This window comes from Macrobrachium rosenbergii, chromosome 55, assembly GCF_040412425.1.
Source record: "Macrobrachium rosenbergii isolate ZJJX-2024 chromosome 55, ASM4041242v1, whole genome shotgun sequence".
In the NCBI taxonomy this organism is placed as follows: Eukaryota; Metazoa; Arthropoda; class Malacostraca; order Decapoda; family Palaemonidae; genus Macrobrachium; species Macrobrachium rosenbergii.
This window is the reverse complement of record NC_089795.1, coordinates 39,287,768-39,306,351: the sequence shown is the minus strand read 5'-3', so window position 1 is coordinate 39,306,351 and position 18,584 is coordinate 39,287,768. Positions and strand designations below refer to the sequence as shown.

The 18,584-nt window shown below is 36.1% G+C and overlaps 1 protein-coding gene across 2 annotated transcripts in view; it reads right to left on the bottom strand.

Annotated features, from left to right (window-relative positions):
• Window positions 1-422: 422 nt before the first annotated feature.
• LOC136835141 (uncharacterized) overlaps window positions 423-18,584 on the bottom strand; it is a 169,060-nt gene continuing 150,898 nt past the window's right edge. For both annotated transcript variants that reach the window (XM_067098343.1, XM_067098344.1), the window contains exons 7-13: window positions 13,151-13,295; window positions 10,241-10,371; window positions 9,328-9,487; window positions 8,006-8,495; window positions 4,599-4,741; window positions 2,201-2,616; window positions 423-1,984 (exon numbers count right to left, since the gene is read on the bottom strand). In XM_067098343.1, coding sequence (XP_066954444.1) covers window positions 950-1,984; window positions 2,201-2,616; window positions 4,599-4,741; window positions 8,006-8,495; window positions 9,328-9,487; window positions 10,241-10,371; window positions 13,151-13,295 — 2,520 coding nt within the window. In that variant the 3' untranslated portion in view covers window positions 423-949. The remainder of the gene's footprint in view (window positions 1,985-2,200; window positions 2,617-4,598; window positions 4,742-8,005; window positions 8,496-9,327; window positions 9,488-10,240; window positions 10,372-13,150; window positions 13,296-18,584) is intronic.

Sequence of the window (18,584 nt, the reverse complement as noted above, 5' to 3'; positions counted from 1 at the left end):
CACATACACACACACATATATATATATATATATATATATATATATATAATATATATATATATATATATATATATATATATATATATATATATATATATATATATATATATATACATAAGACAATCACAGGATAGGAGAAAACTAGAATGGGTGCCATGCACTTTCAGCATTACATACACATCTTTAGGTTGCAAAGGACCTCAAAGATGTGTACATAAAACACAGAAGTGCTTGGTACCTAGTCTTTAATTTTCTCCTATCTGTGGTTTCCTACATATATATTTGTCATGCAGTTTCATTACTTATTAGAAATATATTTATGTATGTACATATATATATATATATATATATATATATATATATATATATATATATATATATATATATATATATATATACATACATATATATATATATTTGTGTGTGTATATGTTTTTGCGTGTGTGTTTCAATTAGGTATACATTATTCCTTTCCAAGTAGGTTAAAAACTGACATGAAACCATTCATTTTCAAAGCACCACATTTGGAAAGAAGAAACATAAAGTTGCCTTATAAAGACAAATCATTGGATATTCGAGAGTTTTGGCTTACATATTTGGACTTTGTTCTTTAACAGCAAAATTAATTGTCACATAGATAAACATTAGGGCTATTTATCCTCACTTTTCTAAGTAAACTCACTTTGTATGTTCATTTATTAAACTCGGTGGATTTCCACATCTCATTACTGATACCGAACGAAAGTACTTTCTACTGTATTATGGAAAAGCTTCTGGCAACAATTTTAACAGACTGTCAGATACATTGTTCACTAAACCCTAAGTAAAGAATAATAACCAAAACCCTGAAATGAAGGACAATGATAACGTTCCAGCTAGAGTTCTGATCTCTCGTAATCAATGTTGATGGAAGATGCACCATGATTTCATAAGTTTCTTGAGCAGTAGGTCAGACTGAACTCTCCCTGTCTGAAAAATTAAAGTTAAATGGAAACTTGTATCCCCTGCCACTCACGTCTTTCATCATAACCTTCATATCTTTCTGATTAAAACTAGATAAAGATGGAGAGGGTACGACGTCTGACTGATGTCTGACATTGGGGAATAGGTGCTCATCGGGTAAACTTGGTTTGTTTTTGTCTCTGTTTCCTGCGAGTCTGAAATCTCTCGCGGACGAGCCAGGATAACCGATGTTGTGCAGGTCAGAGGAGGAAGAATAGCGTGTCGGAGATAGGTCATATATTTTATCTGTAGAAAACCCCAGGGCACTGTTTCTCCTGCCCTTCCTAGACTCATCTCTGGGAAGCGTTCTTCTTAATAGTAATATATCTTCGTGCTCACCTTCCAGCAGCGTTACAGGTCTTCCAAATTCTAGATACCTATGCCTGTTCATATCATCCACTGGAGTATGGTGATCTGATGAAAATGGGACATGAGCGTCAATGTGTAATGGATTCATTGCTTCGGAGGTCTCTTGAGAAGCGACAAGGTTAGTGAAGCCTTCTTTTGAATAAGTGCTTGGATGATCTGCTATGGAAGAAGAAGGTGATGAGAGCTGGAGCAAAGAAAGTGGTAGGCCTCTCCTTGTCTCTACCGATGATGGTGAAAACTTCTGCTCCCCAGAGGACTGAGGAGAAAACATTTGCTTCCCTGAGACTTTCACTTGAGGGCGAAATTCTGAGGATACGACTGCTCTTAGCTTATCATCAGTTGTGGAAAACAGTGAAAAAGGTTTTGTGGAAGACGAACTCTGAATTCCTGAATCCCCAGAAGAGGTTGAAGGCTCGGTTAAGTGGTCAGTAACAGCAGCAAGTTGGGAATGAATCCCGCCTTCTGCCGGGAAGTTCATGTATGTTTGCGTGTGATCTGCTGCTTTGGTTGGGTTCTTATTATGCCCTTTTGAGACCAGTTCTTTGATTTCTGAATCTGAATCTGAATCTGATAAGCCTGAGTCTTCATGCTGAGCTGACGTATATGGGGCAACCTGGAGTAAAGCATAAGTAACCATGAATGTCAGAGATTAAGCTTAATTCTGGAAAAGGGTAATGCAACCGGAACTTGAATCCACCTACTCCTAGTGTGTTTTCATTCATCATTTCCGTCATATGGATAATATGTGATTGAAAACATTCATTAGAAATGTGATTTTAGTGATGAAAAGTGTTTATCAACCAAGAAAGAAAACTCACTGGAACCTTACCTGTTTCACCAGCCTACTATCCTTTCTTGTAGTGTCTTTTGGTCTGGGAAGACTGGTGAATCGAAGCTGGTCGTCTGCTTTTTCATATAAAACTTGATCCTTACCGCCAGTGTACTTCTGTGTACCTGGATTTTCATGGTCTGAACTGAATGATGCACAACCCGTCTGCCCATCTGGGTCTTGCAAGCTGGGCAGTACATCCAGACTTGGTGGCTGCCGTTGTATCGACTGGACAACGTCTGGGTCAAAGCCCTCCGGAATACCAGAAGTCCTCTGCAGGTCACTTGCAGATTTAGTAGGCCTCTGCGGAGCTCTTTTGGCAATAACGACACCGACAATCAATAAGAGAAGCATAACACCGACACCGCCTATTACGGCACCCAAAATGGGAGCCAGAGCTATGATGTTCTTAAAATCTGAAAAACAGAAAGATGATTGTGTATAGTGGTGCCATATAACTATACAATACATTCTGATGTCATTTAAGATATCTTTATGGCTGTTTAACATTTTCATACATAGATTGATAAGGCAAGTCAGTAAAGGACAGGAGATACAGGAAGTGTAGAGAAGCTGATGTTTTCAGATGACACAGTATCAATTGGTGATAGTGGAGAGAAGCGTAGAAACTGATGACAAAGTTTGAAAGTGGAAAGTTAATGATGACAGTAAACTTGTATCGTAAAAATGAACAATGAATATTCGTAAAGAATTGATATGATAGCTGAGGGGAGTCAAAAGATAGAAGCTAGGGAGACTTAAGATGCACAGCAAAAGGTTTGGATGAGAAAAAGTTTCTTGGAAAAATAGGGGAATGTATAAAGAGACTTTTGAGTCCCCCCATTCCATGTAAATTAATTATTGTCATTCAATGCATTGAGTAAACACAAAAACTTTAGCTGCTTTGGTCAAAATAGTCTTCATCGTGCAAACCAAGAAAATTAAATTGGAAACCACAAGAAATAAGATACGGCGAAGGTGTTGTGGGTTGATTATTAAGAAATAAAGGTTAGAATTAAACTTATGACTAAGATACGCATAGAGAATGGGAGAAATTTTTAAGGAACTTTATTTATTACTACAAAGAGAGAGAGAGAGAGAGAGAGAGAGAGAGAGAGAGTAAAATACATGGAACATGGAAGAATCCATGTTGAAATAAGAAACGAATAATATTCTTTGGTCTTTTAACCCACCAAACTTTTCCACAGTGCGTCGCATCTAGCTTTTATGGAATTCGTAATTTTCCTGCTGACATTTTGAGGTTTATAAAAAGCGGGGCAAAGAACTGAGAAAAATCTCAGCAAAGATTATTTTTACGTCAGCTTATATCAGAACTGCAAGAAGCTATTTCCATTACTGTAACTTGATCCGTGATGTAATTCGACAGTGATAGCTAATATCCGTCCATGTTTATGATAACAATCTCAGTAAAGATGATCTCATGGAAACGTGGAACTCTGATTAAAATCAGTGATTTTCCGACACGCAAGAGTTCTTCCAATCGATTTACACTCCTCAGAGCGCGAAAACCTGATAGCTGCCTGAAACCGCTTTTAGTCAGAGCACAAGGTAAAATTACGCAGACGCTATTATTGAAGGTGATCGTGACTGCCGGAAGCGAGTTATTGAAATGATTGTACGCGGATATTTTTAACATTCATTTTTATATTTACGGAATGCGTAATTGCTGATTTTATTGTCTTGTTAGTTAATAAAATCATGCAAGATAGTGATGCTTGGATGACATTTTTTGGATACTTATCACGATAATACAGAATTTGAAAATATATAAAGGGATGTGCTCGCTTTCTACTACAGCAATACATTGGCCAATAAACGCAAGGTAAATGCCTTAATGATATCGGTTACGGGTATCTGCCGTCGTCTCCAAAAAAAATTTTTATAATGGTTGTGATCAAATTATAATCTATATTCAAACGTTTCAAAGCACGTGAACGATGTAACTAGTAATTAAAAATAAAAACAAAACATTACGTTTGATTCACAGCGGTAACAGGAAAATAAGATTCTAGTCTTAGGAATAATAATTCACGATTCATTTCAGTGTTTAATAGAGCCCCAGCTAAACAAACTCTCGCCAAGAGTGAAAAAAGTGTGGAAAGTGTTAAAAATAAACACAAGGAAATAAAAAAATCCCCGATAAAAACAAATAATCATGTGCTATCGATATGCATACATAACAAATCCCACGCACGGGATAAATTGTGTAAAAAAAAAATTACAGCCCAAAATAGGCGGAACAAGAAAATAACATCTTTGTCGTAATCACTGACAAACAATGTCAGTGTATAATTGTCTCTGTTTTAAAGCGAATCAAATGAAAACTGTCAAGTAAAAAAAATAAAAAAATAAATAAATAAAAATAAAAAAAACTTACCAGGGGCGGCACGTTGTTGGGCGTTACTGGTATGCACCTCGAGGGTGAGAGGATCGCTGTGTCCACGGGAATTATGGGCGGCTATGTTCAGGTTGACGCCCACACCCAACCGGACACCGTTCAGAATCCACTCTGGGACATCACTGCCGGACGTGAAAAGCTTGTCATTAGGACTGAAATAAGCTTGAGGTTCATTGTCTAGCATATCATTAGAGTCCCTTTCCTAGAAACGAATTTTTTTTTTTCTAAGATTAATTACCTGCTCTTGGTGGAAGGCGGGCGTCCAAAAAAGGCATAACAACTTTCCATAAGTAGTTTACCTCATTAATTACACACTGGTTGGTTAAAACACAATCATATTGAAGCTTGTTATTTTTCATTACTGAAAGAGCTTATCTTTATCGATAAATTCATTATTATTTGATTTTATTTTTTCTTTTTACATTTTTGTTTAGCTACAAGCGTAAAAAGTCTGAAAGTGTTTTACTGTGGAAATGTGCTATATATATATATATATATATATATATATATATATATATATATATATATATATATATATATATATATATATATATATATATATATATATTTATATATATATATATTTTTCCCTTTACCGTGTTCTGCACAACAGTTTTATGATAATAAAGTGAAAGGAAATCAGTAGGGTAACTGATACGTCAAAGCCAAAACAAATAAAAAAGAAAGGCAATTGAAATCAATGGGCAGAAAGTTTAAAGGCAACAGTTAAATCGCTTGACATTGTTTAAACTCAAGTGTTCAAGGGAATTACCTGTCTTTTACAATAAACGAATGAATTAAGCTAGAATATGAACGATTTTTGAAAGCCAATATACAAATATTACATCACTGATTATGCGGAGGCTTTTCAGTAATATTCAGAAATTTCTGAGATCTCCAAAAACATAAAATTTGACCTAACTGTATGACTGCTGACAAACTCTTTTTAAGTTATTTGTATCATTCAATTAATTTTGAAGTAAACATGGCATTCAGGAGAGAAGAAACTTGCTAAAAGAGTAGTTATGCTATCAGTTAGTGATATGACACATGGCATAACATGGTCCAAACTGAAATTAATAGTTTTTCTCTCGAGCTACAAAGTGTAATTATCTCCCTGTTGATGCATCGTTCCACGCGTGGTTACAGATACAGAAGTTGGAACGAAGGGAGATGAAATACAAGTTAATCAGTTAAGATTTATTACAGTGAAGATACATGACAGCAATATATGTTAACAGAGAGTTAGAGAGAGAGAGAGAGAGAGAGAGAGAGAGAGAGAGAGAGAGAGAGAGAGAGAGATTGTTAGTTCCTTAACAACTGATTTTAATTACTTGCATATGTGTATTAGGATTTATTCTTTTTAGTTTTCTGAAAAGAAAAGTATTGTACCGGCTTCGTCTGTCCGTCCGCACTTTTTTCTGCCCCTACTTTTTCTGTCCGCACTTTTTCTGTCCCCCCCCCCTCAGATCTTAAAAACTACTGAGGGTAGAGGGCTGCAAATTGGTATGTTGATCATCCACCCTCCAATCATCAAACATGCCAAATTACAGCCCCCTAGCGTCAGTAATTTTTATTTTATTTAATGTTAAAGTTAGCCATAATCGTGGTTCTGGCAACGATATAGGCCAGGCCACCACCGGGCCATGGTTAAAGTTTCATGGACTGCGGCTCATACAGCACCGAAAGATAGATCTATTTTCGGTGGCCATGGTTATACGATGTACAGAAAACTCGATTTTTTCAGTTGTTTTCCTTTTGTACGAGCATGTTTATCCATTTGACCAGAATTAGTTAGTCCTGCAAGATATTTTCTTTGTTTTGTATGGGTTATTATTTCAGTTCTTAAATTACTCATTTTTAATTCTTTATAATTTCGTGTTTTTTCCTTGCCTCAATTTACTATCGAATTAAACTTTTTCTTTAAATTATCACTAGCGATCCTCGGCCAAAAAAATGACATTTTCAAATTTCCCAAAACCTAATTACTAGCTGCCAGTTTGATTCTTTTATCATAAAAGAATTACACTAATGATACGTTCAAGTCTATTTTTTTATCGCTTCCGATTTTCAGCGACCATCAGCGCACTCTCAGCCTACATATGAGTAAAACAAAATTTTTTCATATTCAAAGTTGGATATCCCATATTTCAAGATCGATGAAGACTACATATTTCGTATTTGAAGCTAACAGTAATGCTTACAGTCGGCTTTGTAGTTTAGAAGGTAAATTATAGGTAATGGTTTGTTACATTTTGTTACGTGCGTGATTATAGCCGTTTTTTGTTATCGCAATACCCATGCAATGTTTGCAACAACAGGCATAGCTTTAATCGAATGATCGTGTTGCTTTCCATGTTGCGCGACTATTGTACACATAATTTCTCACTAAATTGGGTAACTGAATGGGTTCCATAAACATACACTTTCAAAATCATGGTTTTTTTTTCACGAACTACGATAGTCGGAGCAATGGGCTAGTCTGGATTTGCGCGCCCGTATTACAGTCCATGCCGTAACATGTAGGCTATATGAAAACTCGCGTATCCTTCACCATTCATTATTCAGTCATATTGGACAATAGGTCAGGTTCTGTGTCTCAGGAATTGCATAACATGGAAACGTTACGGAAACGCTGTCACTTAGCTGTTATTAAGTAAGGAATGTTTCTTTGTTACTCAGTGTTCTCGTGACTGGTACAAATGCAGAATTTCACGTTAAAATACATTAAGCAACAATTTTCGTTCGATTTCTTCCGTCTGAGAGGGGTAACGTGGTGTCCATTGAGAACTCTCAAAGTTTATCTTAGAACTTTCGTTCGGAAAAGTATAGTAACCTATGCAAATTTAAGAAATCTGTCACGAAAATACAAAAGTTTCATCACTCTGTCTCCGTACGGGAGACCGAAAAAGGCTTTGCACGTATTCAGTAAATGAAATAATCTATACTGTTCGTTTAGACATCATGCACAGGATTTCCCGCCGTTGTTTTCAAAAACATTCCAGAAAAAATAGTCTAATTTATCAGAGCATTGCTTTTAGCCGAGATCATGTAATCGAGGATATTGTTCTCACATTTTTTCACTGAAATGTTCTTTGACATGATGCATATGCAAATTGCCCATGTGTCCCTTTCATAAATGTTGCTGCAATAACTCTTTCTACAAAGTTAAGTGGAAAATGTATTAGTTTATATTTAACGAAGATTCCCTTCAAATTACCATTGTTTTTCCTGAAGTCAATGAGAATGTATTAAATCTGATGTGATTCTCTGTGTGAGATGTCTCATAACTCTTTCTTACTTTTATTGGAAGGATAATTATGGCAGAAATTCTAAAAACAAGCAAACAGACAGACATTGAGCCGGTCTATCTTTAGTAAACATACCTGCTCATATTGGCAAAGAGTTGGCCATCTTGCCATGCCTCCAGCAGGAAGTACTGCCGCAGCCCTCCGTCGAATCCTTCCAGGCACCTCACAATAATGGAAGGCCCTTCGCTGTGGCCGCCCTCGCTGTCTTGGGCCTCCTGCTCAGACTGGAGCGCCGAGCAATTCGTCGGCATGTCGGGAGGACCCGCAGGCATGAGGCTTATGACGCACGCCTCCTGCTGTTTCCCGACGGCGTTGGAGGCCCGACACAGCAGTCGCCCGTAATCCTCCTGCCTCTGAGGTGTCACCTGGATGCTGGATGAAAGACCGCTGTTCTGGATGAGCCCTGGTGCCACGTCTTCCTCGGTCCCATCCACCCGCATCTTCATCCACTCCCAGGCAATGTCGTACGCTGGTTCCGCCTCGACCTTGCAGGTGACGATGGTGGTCGATCCCCGGACGGCTCCTTGCGTTCTTTCGACGTCGGGTCCCGCACATACAGGCGCATCTGAGTAGGTTAAAAGATAAAAGCAAATGCAAATGACATTCTGGGAAGTCGTGTTATTTCACAGAGTTTGTCCTCTTAATAGTAAGAGTTTTCAAATTCTGAAGGATATACAGAAATGGACCCCCAGGAAGGTTGCTGCCACTCCCATTTCATTTAAGTCATTAAATTTCATCTTCATGCTTTAATGTTATTTGCTTTTGATTCATGACACTGAAATGTAGCCTTACTGACTATCAACTTTTAATGATGTTTTATTTTTAAAGCTGAACGTTTGAATCGGAGATTAGACCCGGTCCGGAATGATTTACACTTCGAAAATAAACGTCCAAGTATCATATTCAATATTACAGTTTAATTCCGAGGACGACGTGAGTCAGATTCCACTCATAAAATTCATTTTGAGAATAATACCTCCAACCTATTACCCATCCACCCACACAAACATATGCATGCACGCACACACGTCCACGTACACACACATATACCTGTGTGTGTGTGTATAAAAAGAAGTGTGACATGGATGTGTTGCGACCCACTGCCCACCTTTGTTAGGTACAGTCAGTTAAAATGGAAGCAATAGGTTAGTCGTGTAGCTCCCAGTTCTCACGTTTGCAATGTCAGATGATCTCTCCAGTCCATCCACTGGTAAATGTAGCTTACGCCTGCGATTGTCAAGGACCATGTGCTGGCAACCTCATCCTTAAAGATTTGCGGAAGACGCTGTGCCCTTCTGGCGCCACCCCCTCCAAAGGGGGAAAGTATGGTTAGAGAGAGAGAGAGAGAGAGAGAGAGAGAGAGAGAGAGAAAGAGAGAGAGAGGGGGCGACACTTACGTCTAACGGTAAGGCTGACAGAACTGCTTGTAGAATTCCCCTGTAGGTTAGCAGCCGCACATCTGTAAGACCCTGACTTTCTTCTCGTCAGCCTCGGTAAGACGAGGTTGGATCCGCTCATGACGATTCCCGCACTCACGTTGTGAGACAACTCCTTTCCCTAGAACAGAAAATTATTGTGTAAAAAGAGTTTTGTGACCATTAAAACGCGTTATGGCTTGGAGGCGACTATGCAGTGTTCTGCTTTTTTTTCGTTCAAGATTAATATTTTATTAATTTGCAAAATTTTATTTTATTTCCTAACATTGTTTTAATTACTCTTTCTCCGGAAAGCACCGAAATGAAATTTTCCCCATCTCCGGTGAGATCTGAACCCATCTCAGCTACTGCTTAGACTGTCAATAATTACGACGCATAAGAATCTATTCATTTCGTATGCCATTATATGTATCTTTCGAAATAAACCAGTAATCATTATTACAACGTTAAATTGAACTTCTTTTCCGTTATTAGTAAAAGTAGGAACATTCACCAGTTCTACCTATTGTGTTTGTGTATGTGTGTGCTTATGCAATGTATTTCTGTATGAATACCTGAACATAGATACCCGTAAAAAAGCGAATGTTTCTAGTAATTTTGTACAAAAATTGTCATACACCCGAAATGGAATTCCATGTGCCTACTCAAATATAAAGTTATTTACTCAAATGTAATTAGACTATTAAGTGCAGATTGTAATAGCGTAACATTGCTTGTGAAAATTCGTATTTTTTGGCTCCATAAATAATAGGACAAACGGATTTAAAATCATTCTTACCGTTTCCAACTTTCCATTACTAGAAAAACACAGTAAAATTATGCATCGTGATTTGACCACTGAAAAGAAATAGATCACTTGCTAAACGATACTTACATTGTGATACCACTGTATGCGGTGGTGATGTGGATTTGCAGAGATGTTACATTCGAAGTACACATCATCTCCTTCCTTTATGCTGGTTGGGTCCAAGGCTCGACCTAAAGATAGTTCGACAACGGGGGCGTCTGGAAATAGAGGAATATCTCACATTCGAACTGTTCATTTCGCTAACGCGGTTTGAGTGATCGCTAGTCATTGTGTCCCAAGAGAAGTCTTGTAATCATCGTATATTAGGCTATATATTGATAATGGGCATATATATATATATATATATATATATATATATATATATATATATATATATATATATATATATATAGAAAGAGAGAGAGAGAGAGAGAGAGAGAGAGAGAGAGAGAGAGAGAGAGAGAGAGAGAGAGAGAGATTTGCATGCTTGTGATTACTGCCACTTTTGGCATTTTTACTAGTTAGTCAAAACTTAACATCACGCCAAAATCAAAAAAGATAGTCATAGCACATTCAAATTCAGTGTTTAATGTCAAGGTTGATGAGGTAGGATATAGGGATAGTCGCCTATAAAATTTATATTGAATGACTCGGCATGATGAACACGGACAAATATCAATACTTCAAAGGTTACCCGAGGAATTCTTATATTCAGTGTCAGAGGTATAGGCAATAGGGGCAAATTCATACCCACACGTACACATTCGCTTTAAAGATATTGGAAAAGAGAAGTAGTCACTCGATCACTTTTGGATCGCATCTGTTTTATCCTTCGGATAAAAATATATTATTATTATTATTATTATTATTATTATTATTATTATTATTATTATTATTATTATTATTCAGTAGATGAAACCTATTCGTATGGAACAAGCCTATTGGTGCTGCTGTTCAGCGAATCTGGTTGCCCTCGGCAGATAAAGGGGATCAGGGATCAATTGTGAATGTGAAAAGCAGATAAAGGGAAAAGTTCTCGTTTTCATGAGAGAGAGAGAGAGAGAGAGAGAGAGAGAGAGAGAGAGAGAGAGAGAGAGAGCGAGCTCACCTAATTCTTGGTTGTTGTCCAGCTTCCCTTCCCCCATTCAGTGAAATCTAATGGAACTTTTCTCCTGATTAAGCAAAGGAAATGAATATTGGAGAGACTGGGGCGTAAAAGATTTGATGACTACAACATTTTTAAGTAATGGTAAATATAAAGACATGTGAATTAATAAGAATAATTTTAACTACTATATTTTGCTTTGACCAAGTGAAGTTCCTTAGATGTGATTATTATTATTATTATTTTGCAATCACTGTGAGTGTTATACTGACGCTCATATCATTAATATCATAATTTTTTTCATCATGTTTACCTTGAATGACTTTGATAGCCTTGATGACATAAATCAGAATAAGTAAAACAGATGATGAGGGAAGAAAGAACGTCTCGGTAGGACACATACTTCATTGAAATTCATCTCCCATAAAGACACACACCCCATATAATTCGGGTTCAGTAAAGGCATTAGAATTAATTGCTCTAGATTGGTGAATCAGTACAATTCAAGTTACGCTCAAGCGTACCAGAGCAGCAAATATCCACGCGTTCAGTCTTTTCGTTAAATAGCGCAACGTTGAAAATACAATTTCAATTTCTACGTAATATGAAGGCTCCGCGGTCCCACTGATATCCTTGCAACGACCAAAAAATCCAGTCTAAGGAAACCCTGGTAATGCATTACTTTCAAAATGTTTTGCTTGTGTGGCTACCTTTAGTTAAGTTTAGTTTGCCTTGATCAGGATACTTTCGTCAGTTTTCGTCTGTTTTGGGTCTTGTTGTTGAAAAAATAACAGTGTTGCTGGAAATTGGTAAAACCTTGTGGGCTTTTACTTAGACTTATTAACTGTTCAGATACGTATGCTTGTATGTATGTATGATTTCTTTTTGTTCTTAATTAACTTAATATCTAATGTATACTCCAGACAGAAGAAATTTTATCCGTGACTTATTTACACGTGTATATAGCTAGCAGAGCCCCTGAAGCAGTTGTGATACGTTCTCTAAATTACTATTGTTATTTCTGATGTCGATGCTGCTGTTACACAAACATCAACAAACAACCTCAACTTGCACTCCCAAACAACTTGTCAGACGCAAACTTCTTACATATTAACCACTCTGGTGCACTATGCTCTGTTTACCTCACACGCTTTGTTCCTAAGTCGCTGAAAGCACCATTATATTCTGGGTTTCTGACTCATACGTTTCCATAAATCCATCTCATTTGAATTTGCATCTTGGAGTAGGCGAGCAGTATCTCAAGGACACTTTCCACTACAAGCTTCATTTAATGAAATGTTGCGGCCACGAGAGAACTGTGTTATTAAGCAGTCGTGGTTATTAAGAGAAGTTTCTTTAGACCCTTTGTATCTGACTCGTTTATAAATGAGATGATTATAAGCTGTTGTGTGAAGGGATAGGTTTAATCTTTCGCCGGGAACACTAAGAAAAGTGGCTCAAGACTGGCAGCCTTTACTTGTGATGATTCGCAAAGCAAATGGCAGAGTAAAAGTTATGCTCAGCGGACGGTAAGCGTACAGTATAACAGAAATAAAATGCATTTTTATTTTAGTAAATCCAGAAATCACGATTGAATGAAAACAAATGCAAGGTGAACCTCTCTCTCTCTCTCTCTCTCTCTCTCTCTCTCTCTCTCTCTCTCTCTCTCTCTCTCTCTCTCTCTCTAAAGATTTTTGAAAGAAAAGGAGTGTCTGCGAAAGCAAAAATATTCCTGATGTGTGCGTCCATGTGCTATTGCATGTAGGGTACGTGAATGTAAGTGGTTAATGGAAGTGATTAACTAGCTGCTTTATTAAGTGAACACAAGCATTTGATGTACCGTGTGAAGATGTGAGTTTAGGAAGAATCATAAACGTGAAACAGATACTCACAAAGGATAACAAGCCTCGTAGAGTCTTCTAGGAACCTATCAGGGAGGGCGGGGTTCATGCCTTTACAGGCCAGAGTTTTGTTGTCGTCTTCCCGACGGACCGTCATCCTAAGTTTGGCCGTCGTTACGTTCCCTCCGTCTTCTATCTGTCAATGGAAGAAGTTTGGATTCTGTCAATAGAAGAAATCTGAATTTAATAGATATGATTAAATCAAACTCTTAGTCTGTCATCACTGGTTAATCTTTCTTTACTGTAGCTGCCAATTTACCCATGGTAAAATTAAGCCAGTCGCCTACGTCCGAAGGAGAAATGCATGATTGCTTTGTATGCTTGTACGCAAAGGATAATCAGCGCAGCAGTAACAAGTCATAGGCACACGTGGGCAACTTGTCATACACACATCAAAAACAAGCTGAATACAAGTCATCGACTTATTGGTATTCTAACCAGTGCTTCATGTGATTATTGAGCATTTGCCAAAGATTCGTTGTTCACTTGCCGTCGTTGACTTGTTTTCAACATGTTTGTGATAAGTAGGTGATAAGTTGTTTGCAGGTGTTTATGATAAGTTTTACCGCAAGCAATACTTAATCATTTTGAAATGATATGATACTTCAGACCAAATTCTCTGCAAAAAAACCTTAAGTATGACATTTACAAAGAAGAATAATCAATAGGATATTTTTATATAAAGCTTGCCAATGAGTTATGTAATGAACTTAGAAAACAAAAATCGGTATTCAGACACTGCTGCATTATTTTGTATATGTAGCCAAAAATAAAACGTCATAAAAAATTTATTTAGCAAAGCAAAACTATAAAGTATGAAGTGATTTTTTCATTTGTTAAATCTTTTTATCATTGATTCAAATACACAAACGCGAACAAAATATGACGACATAAATAAATAATTCGCGTTTTCACACTACTTGTTTCTATTACCAGGGAACAAAAATACCAGTGTGGCTGTTTGATCTAAGTACCTTGCATGTTTATTACCCAGCATTTGTGCACCATGAAATTAATTAGACTTATGAGTGGGCGTGTTAATTACGAGTATTAGAAGTGACTTTGCTGAAACATATTAATGTAAAACAGTGATTTTAGCCTGGATTGTTCCCTGTTTTCTGAATAAACGTGACGTGCAGGTGAGTGCTAGCGTTTTATCCTAACGTGACGAGTGAGTGAATACCTTTTAATCATTTACTATTATCTGAAGGTATATCTTATGACCTAGAAAGCCACTCATGCTTCGGTAAGCTTCGCTGGCAGCTTATAGTCCTTTTATTTTTATTCATTTCATTCTATTTTTTTACCTGACGGTAGTTATCCGCAGCCGACAATATTGAAGCCAACAGGTTACACTGATATCGGCTGTGGATATTTATTGTCAGCTTCAAATAAATAGTGCAGTGTGGACGCACCCAAAGCTTGCTTATTCCTGCTGTCCATAATTATCTAACTCATAGCATATAAAATCATAGAGAGAAAAACTGGCTGTAAATATTATGTATATACCTTATGCCTTGCTTGCTTCTAATTTTTATTTGTTAATTACCCTTGCATAAAACAATATACATGCTGTATTGCATTAAAAACAATCTTCCCTCCCCTGCAGATAATTACAACCAGTAAGTGTCATTTAGTAGTCATTATATTGGGTTTGCTGTACTGCAGATATGTGTACTTGAAAAAAAAAACTTCTCTTCGTCCTCCATGTTTTTATACTTTTTGGTCAGCTTGTTCTACAGATTTTGCTCCTGATAGTTGGCTGTACGGTATGCACAAGGCAGCAAGGTAATATGAATGATCTCCAAAGTAATGTATATTTTTATTAGCACTGAACTGTCCTCAAAAAAATTTTAATGTTGTTTGTGGATCTGTCAGACTTGACAAAACCAAAATATTTCCATAAAAAACTAATTTATTCTAGGCGACTTACTTCCCTCAATCACAAATCTAATTAATTAACACAAAATACCAAGCCAGGTAACATATGAAGTAACTAGCATCCCATCTTCAAAACTTATCAGTCTCATTTTCACTTTTCTTCCTTATTTTTCTGCAGTTGTTGTGTCAAACTTCACTCCTTTGTGTTCATGTGATTTAGAGAAACTGAAATTTAATATGACAGAGCTTTTTGACCTCTTAAAAACTATGTATGAAATAAATGTTTTTAAATCAAAGTGAAATTAATATGCTGACATATTTTTAAGAACAGAAAGTTCATTGTAACCCCCACTTTCTCAGTCTCTCTCTCTCTTTCTCTCTCTCTAAAGCATACGCGCACACATATTCACACGCACAGGTTCCTAAGTCCACTTGGGAAGGGACGCAAGACAAGGTAATCCTCCTCACCCCTCACCCCTCACCCCCGAATGAGGGATGATCACCCAGTCTGCTACTAGATCTAGATTTAATATTTGTTAAACTGTATTCTTTCACATAATTTTATCTTTGTTTGCTTATATATCTTCATAATGCACGCGCTAGTTTAATGGAATTACGTCACTTTAAAAGCTTCATAGGACAGTGTGGTACATTTAACAACGTTTAATTATTTTTATAGGGGACAAACGCTTTTCAATCGTCGTTCTTAGTTAAAGAACGGAAAAGGGTTTTTATAACAGTCCTTTTTGTAAGCATTCTACTATAAAGATATTCCACTTATTTTCTTGGCTAAACGAATACGATTTACTTTTTCCTTTGAGCAATTGAATGCCTTACGAGTTATGAACACCAAAAGAACGTATTTACTGAGTAACAGGTAGCTAGTGTATTTTATAAATATATATTCAAAGTGGAACTGAATCCTGTAATGATAAATTAATCTTCACTGTTCTCATTCCCTATGTAAGATGCGGAGAATTCTTAGCAAACGTCTAACGCGAGTGACAACGATCATCTTTCCACGAATTAATTTTATGTAGCCAATGTTTGTGGGTTTCTTTGGGAGAAAGTGGAGCAGATATAGAAGGAAATATGGAGATTTTAATGTTTAGAAATGAAAAAGAATTATGCTTTATCTCTCACATGAAAACATTCGCAAGTACACATATGTAAATGTATCCAAATAAATTAAGGTAAGAATATTCACTCCATCTCCACAACCCCGTACTAATGCGCACACATACACACACACATGCACATGCGCGCTCACAAACGTACGTGCGTGTATCAAAAATAAGTAGGTTACGCCATAGTCGTTGATTATATTAAGATGCTAGGTCTGCAGGGTTAGGGTACCTCACGCGACGGGTTATACAGTAGCATTTCAGTTGGAAATGGTTGCAGCATATATATATATATATATATATATATATATATATATATATATATATATATATATATATATATATATATATATATATATATATATATATATATATATTTTTATACAAACACATATATATAATATATATGTGTGTGTATTTATATACATATCTCTATCTATCTCTGTATACAATATATATATATATATATATATATATATATATATATATATATATATATATATATATATATATATATATATATATATATATATATATATATATATATATATATGTGTGTGTGTTTGTGTGTGTATGTGATTTGAAGCCAAAAACTTGATGATAGTATCTTTGTATCTTTTAATGAAATATAACTAATCAATACCACTATCTTGACCGTGGTTTTAGGACCCAAAAAATATCCTATTCAAAGCAGGTCCTTTCTGTATAGCCTTAGCCTATTAATCAACAATGTGAACAATTTGTACCCCAGGTCTGTTGTTTTCTGTCCAGTTATTGCTATAACTGTTCACTATTTGTTTGCAGTAAATATTTACTTCCCTACCATACATTCGGTAAGTCTGTCTCGACTACTACTTAGTTCTAATAATATGTTGGCAAATGCCACCTTTCAAAACATTTTCCTCTATGCCTTTAGTTATTTTTCTGTCTTTATGAAAATCTGGCTTTTTTTGCAGTAGAAACTACGGCAATAAAACAGTGGCTTATAATAATAAAGTAAAAAAAATATGAAAGGTAACATTGATTCTTTTGGTTAGTTTGCGTGCTATTGTTAATATCCGTGGCTACGGATAACAAAGGCTTTATTAACACATTTGCTTTTCTATTTTTGCTATGAACCTATTGTTTAATCTTCTCTAAATATCAGCATATTTCCTTTATAACTCTAAAAGGACAAGCCACAAGCGTAGAAAAAAAATAGCTGTAAAAAATAGTTTTGGTTATCTTATTCTTGTAGACTATAATTAAGCTCATATTATTCTGAATAACATGAATGACCTATAACACCACTACCAATTGCACTGAGCCCCTTTATTTTACAAAGCATTATCTAACAAATACTTTCCCTTAACCTGAGATCTTGAAAATACCCGGTTTATGTAAGTACCAACCAAGTGTTACATTCATTGAACTCTGAAGTTCCTAATTCCTTAATATGCTTTCAGCGTAAATCCTTCGAAAAAGAACTTTTTGAGATTGAAAGAAGAAAGTGTCCATCCTCACCGGAGGTCGAATCAGAGTTAACATAGGTCTGTCCCGCCATAATACCACAAGGAATTAGATTTTACTTCTGCTCAAACATACGTGTTATGCCTGTGGAATTCTTCTATACATTAGTATATTTTTTTGAAGTGACGTAAACTAATCCACACTGACAATCTGGTTCTGAAGGATTTTTAAGAACATAATGTGCCTAAAGGTAGATGCTCTCACCTTTGAAAATTTTTTCAACGAAAATCAAAATAATTTCGGCAACTTAATTGGGACCAGATCATCTTTCTGAATAATTGAAAATATGACTTTGTTCAACTCTAGAAAATCCTGGGTTTACTTTTTACCTATTTTTACTTATTTAGGTTTCATTTATTACTATAATCACACATTTTAAATTAAATATGCAAAGAGAATACAATATATTCACTAGACTTCCAATATAAATTGTCCTCTTCACTCAGTTTTCACCCTTGTCTCACTTCCTTAAAAAAAAAAAGTACCCAGCGATAATGTTATCTACTGTAAAGCAGCGAAAACATAAGAAGAAGCGGAATTACCTCTTCGTGACAATGGTGTGGTTACGACCAACGCTGAACGTGTGCAATTATCTCTAGGAAACACGTACAATAAGAAAAGGGTAAAATAAAAGTTTTCTTTTTTTTTGTGGGGAGCCGAATGTTGGTTCCGTTAGGTTCGAAGGTCAGAGCAATTAGAGCCGGCTTTGTCTTTTAAATCCCCTGCTTTGCTGAATAAAGAAACGGAGTTTTTTCAAGGTCTTCAGATCAATATTTTACATGAGAAAAGTGAGACCCAAAGAAAGAATTGTTTTGAACGACGGAATTATAGCCAATTTGTTTTCAATGTTTTCTAATGTTTTTTGCTATATTTTTCGAATAGCACAGTTGTTGATGAAGAACTTGTTGACT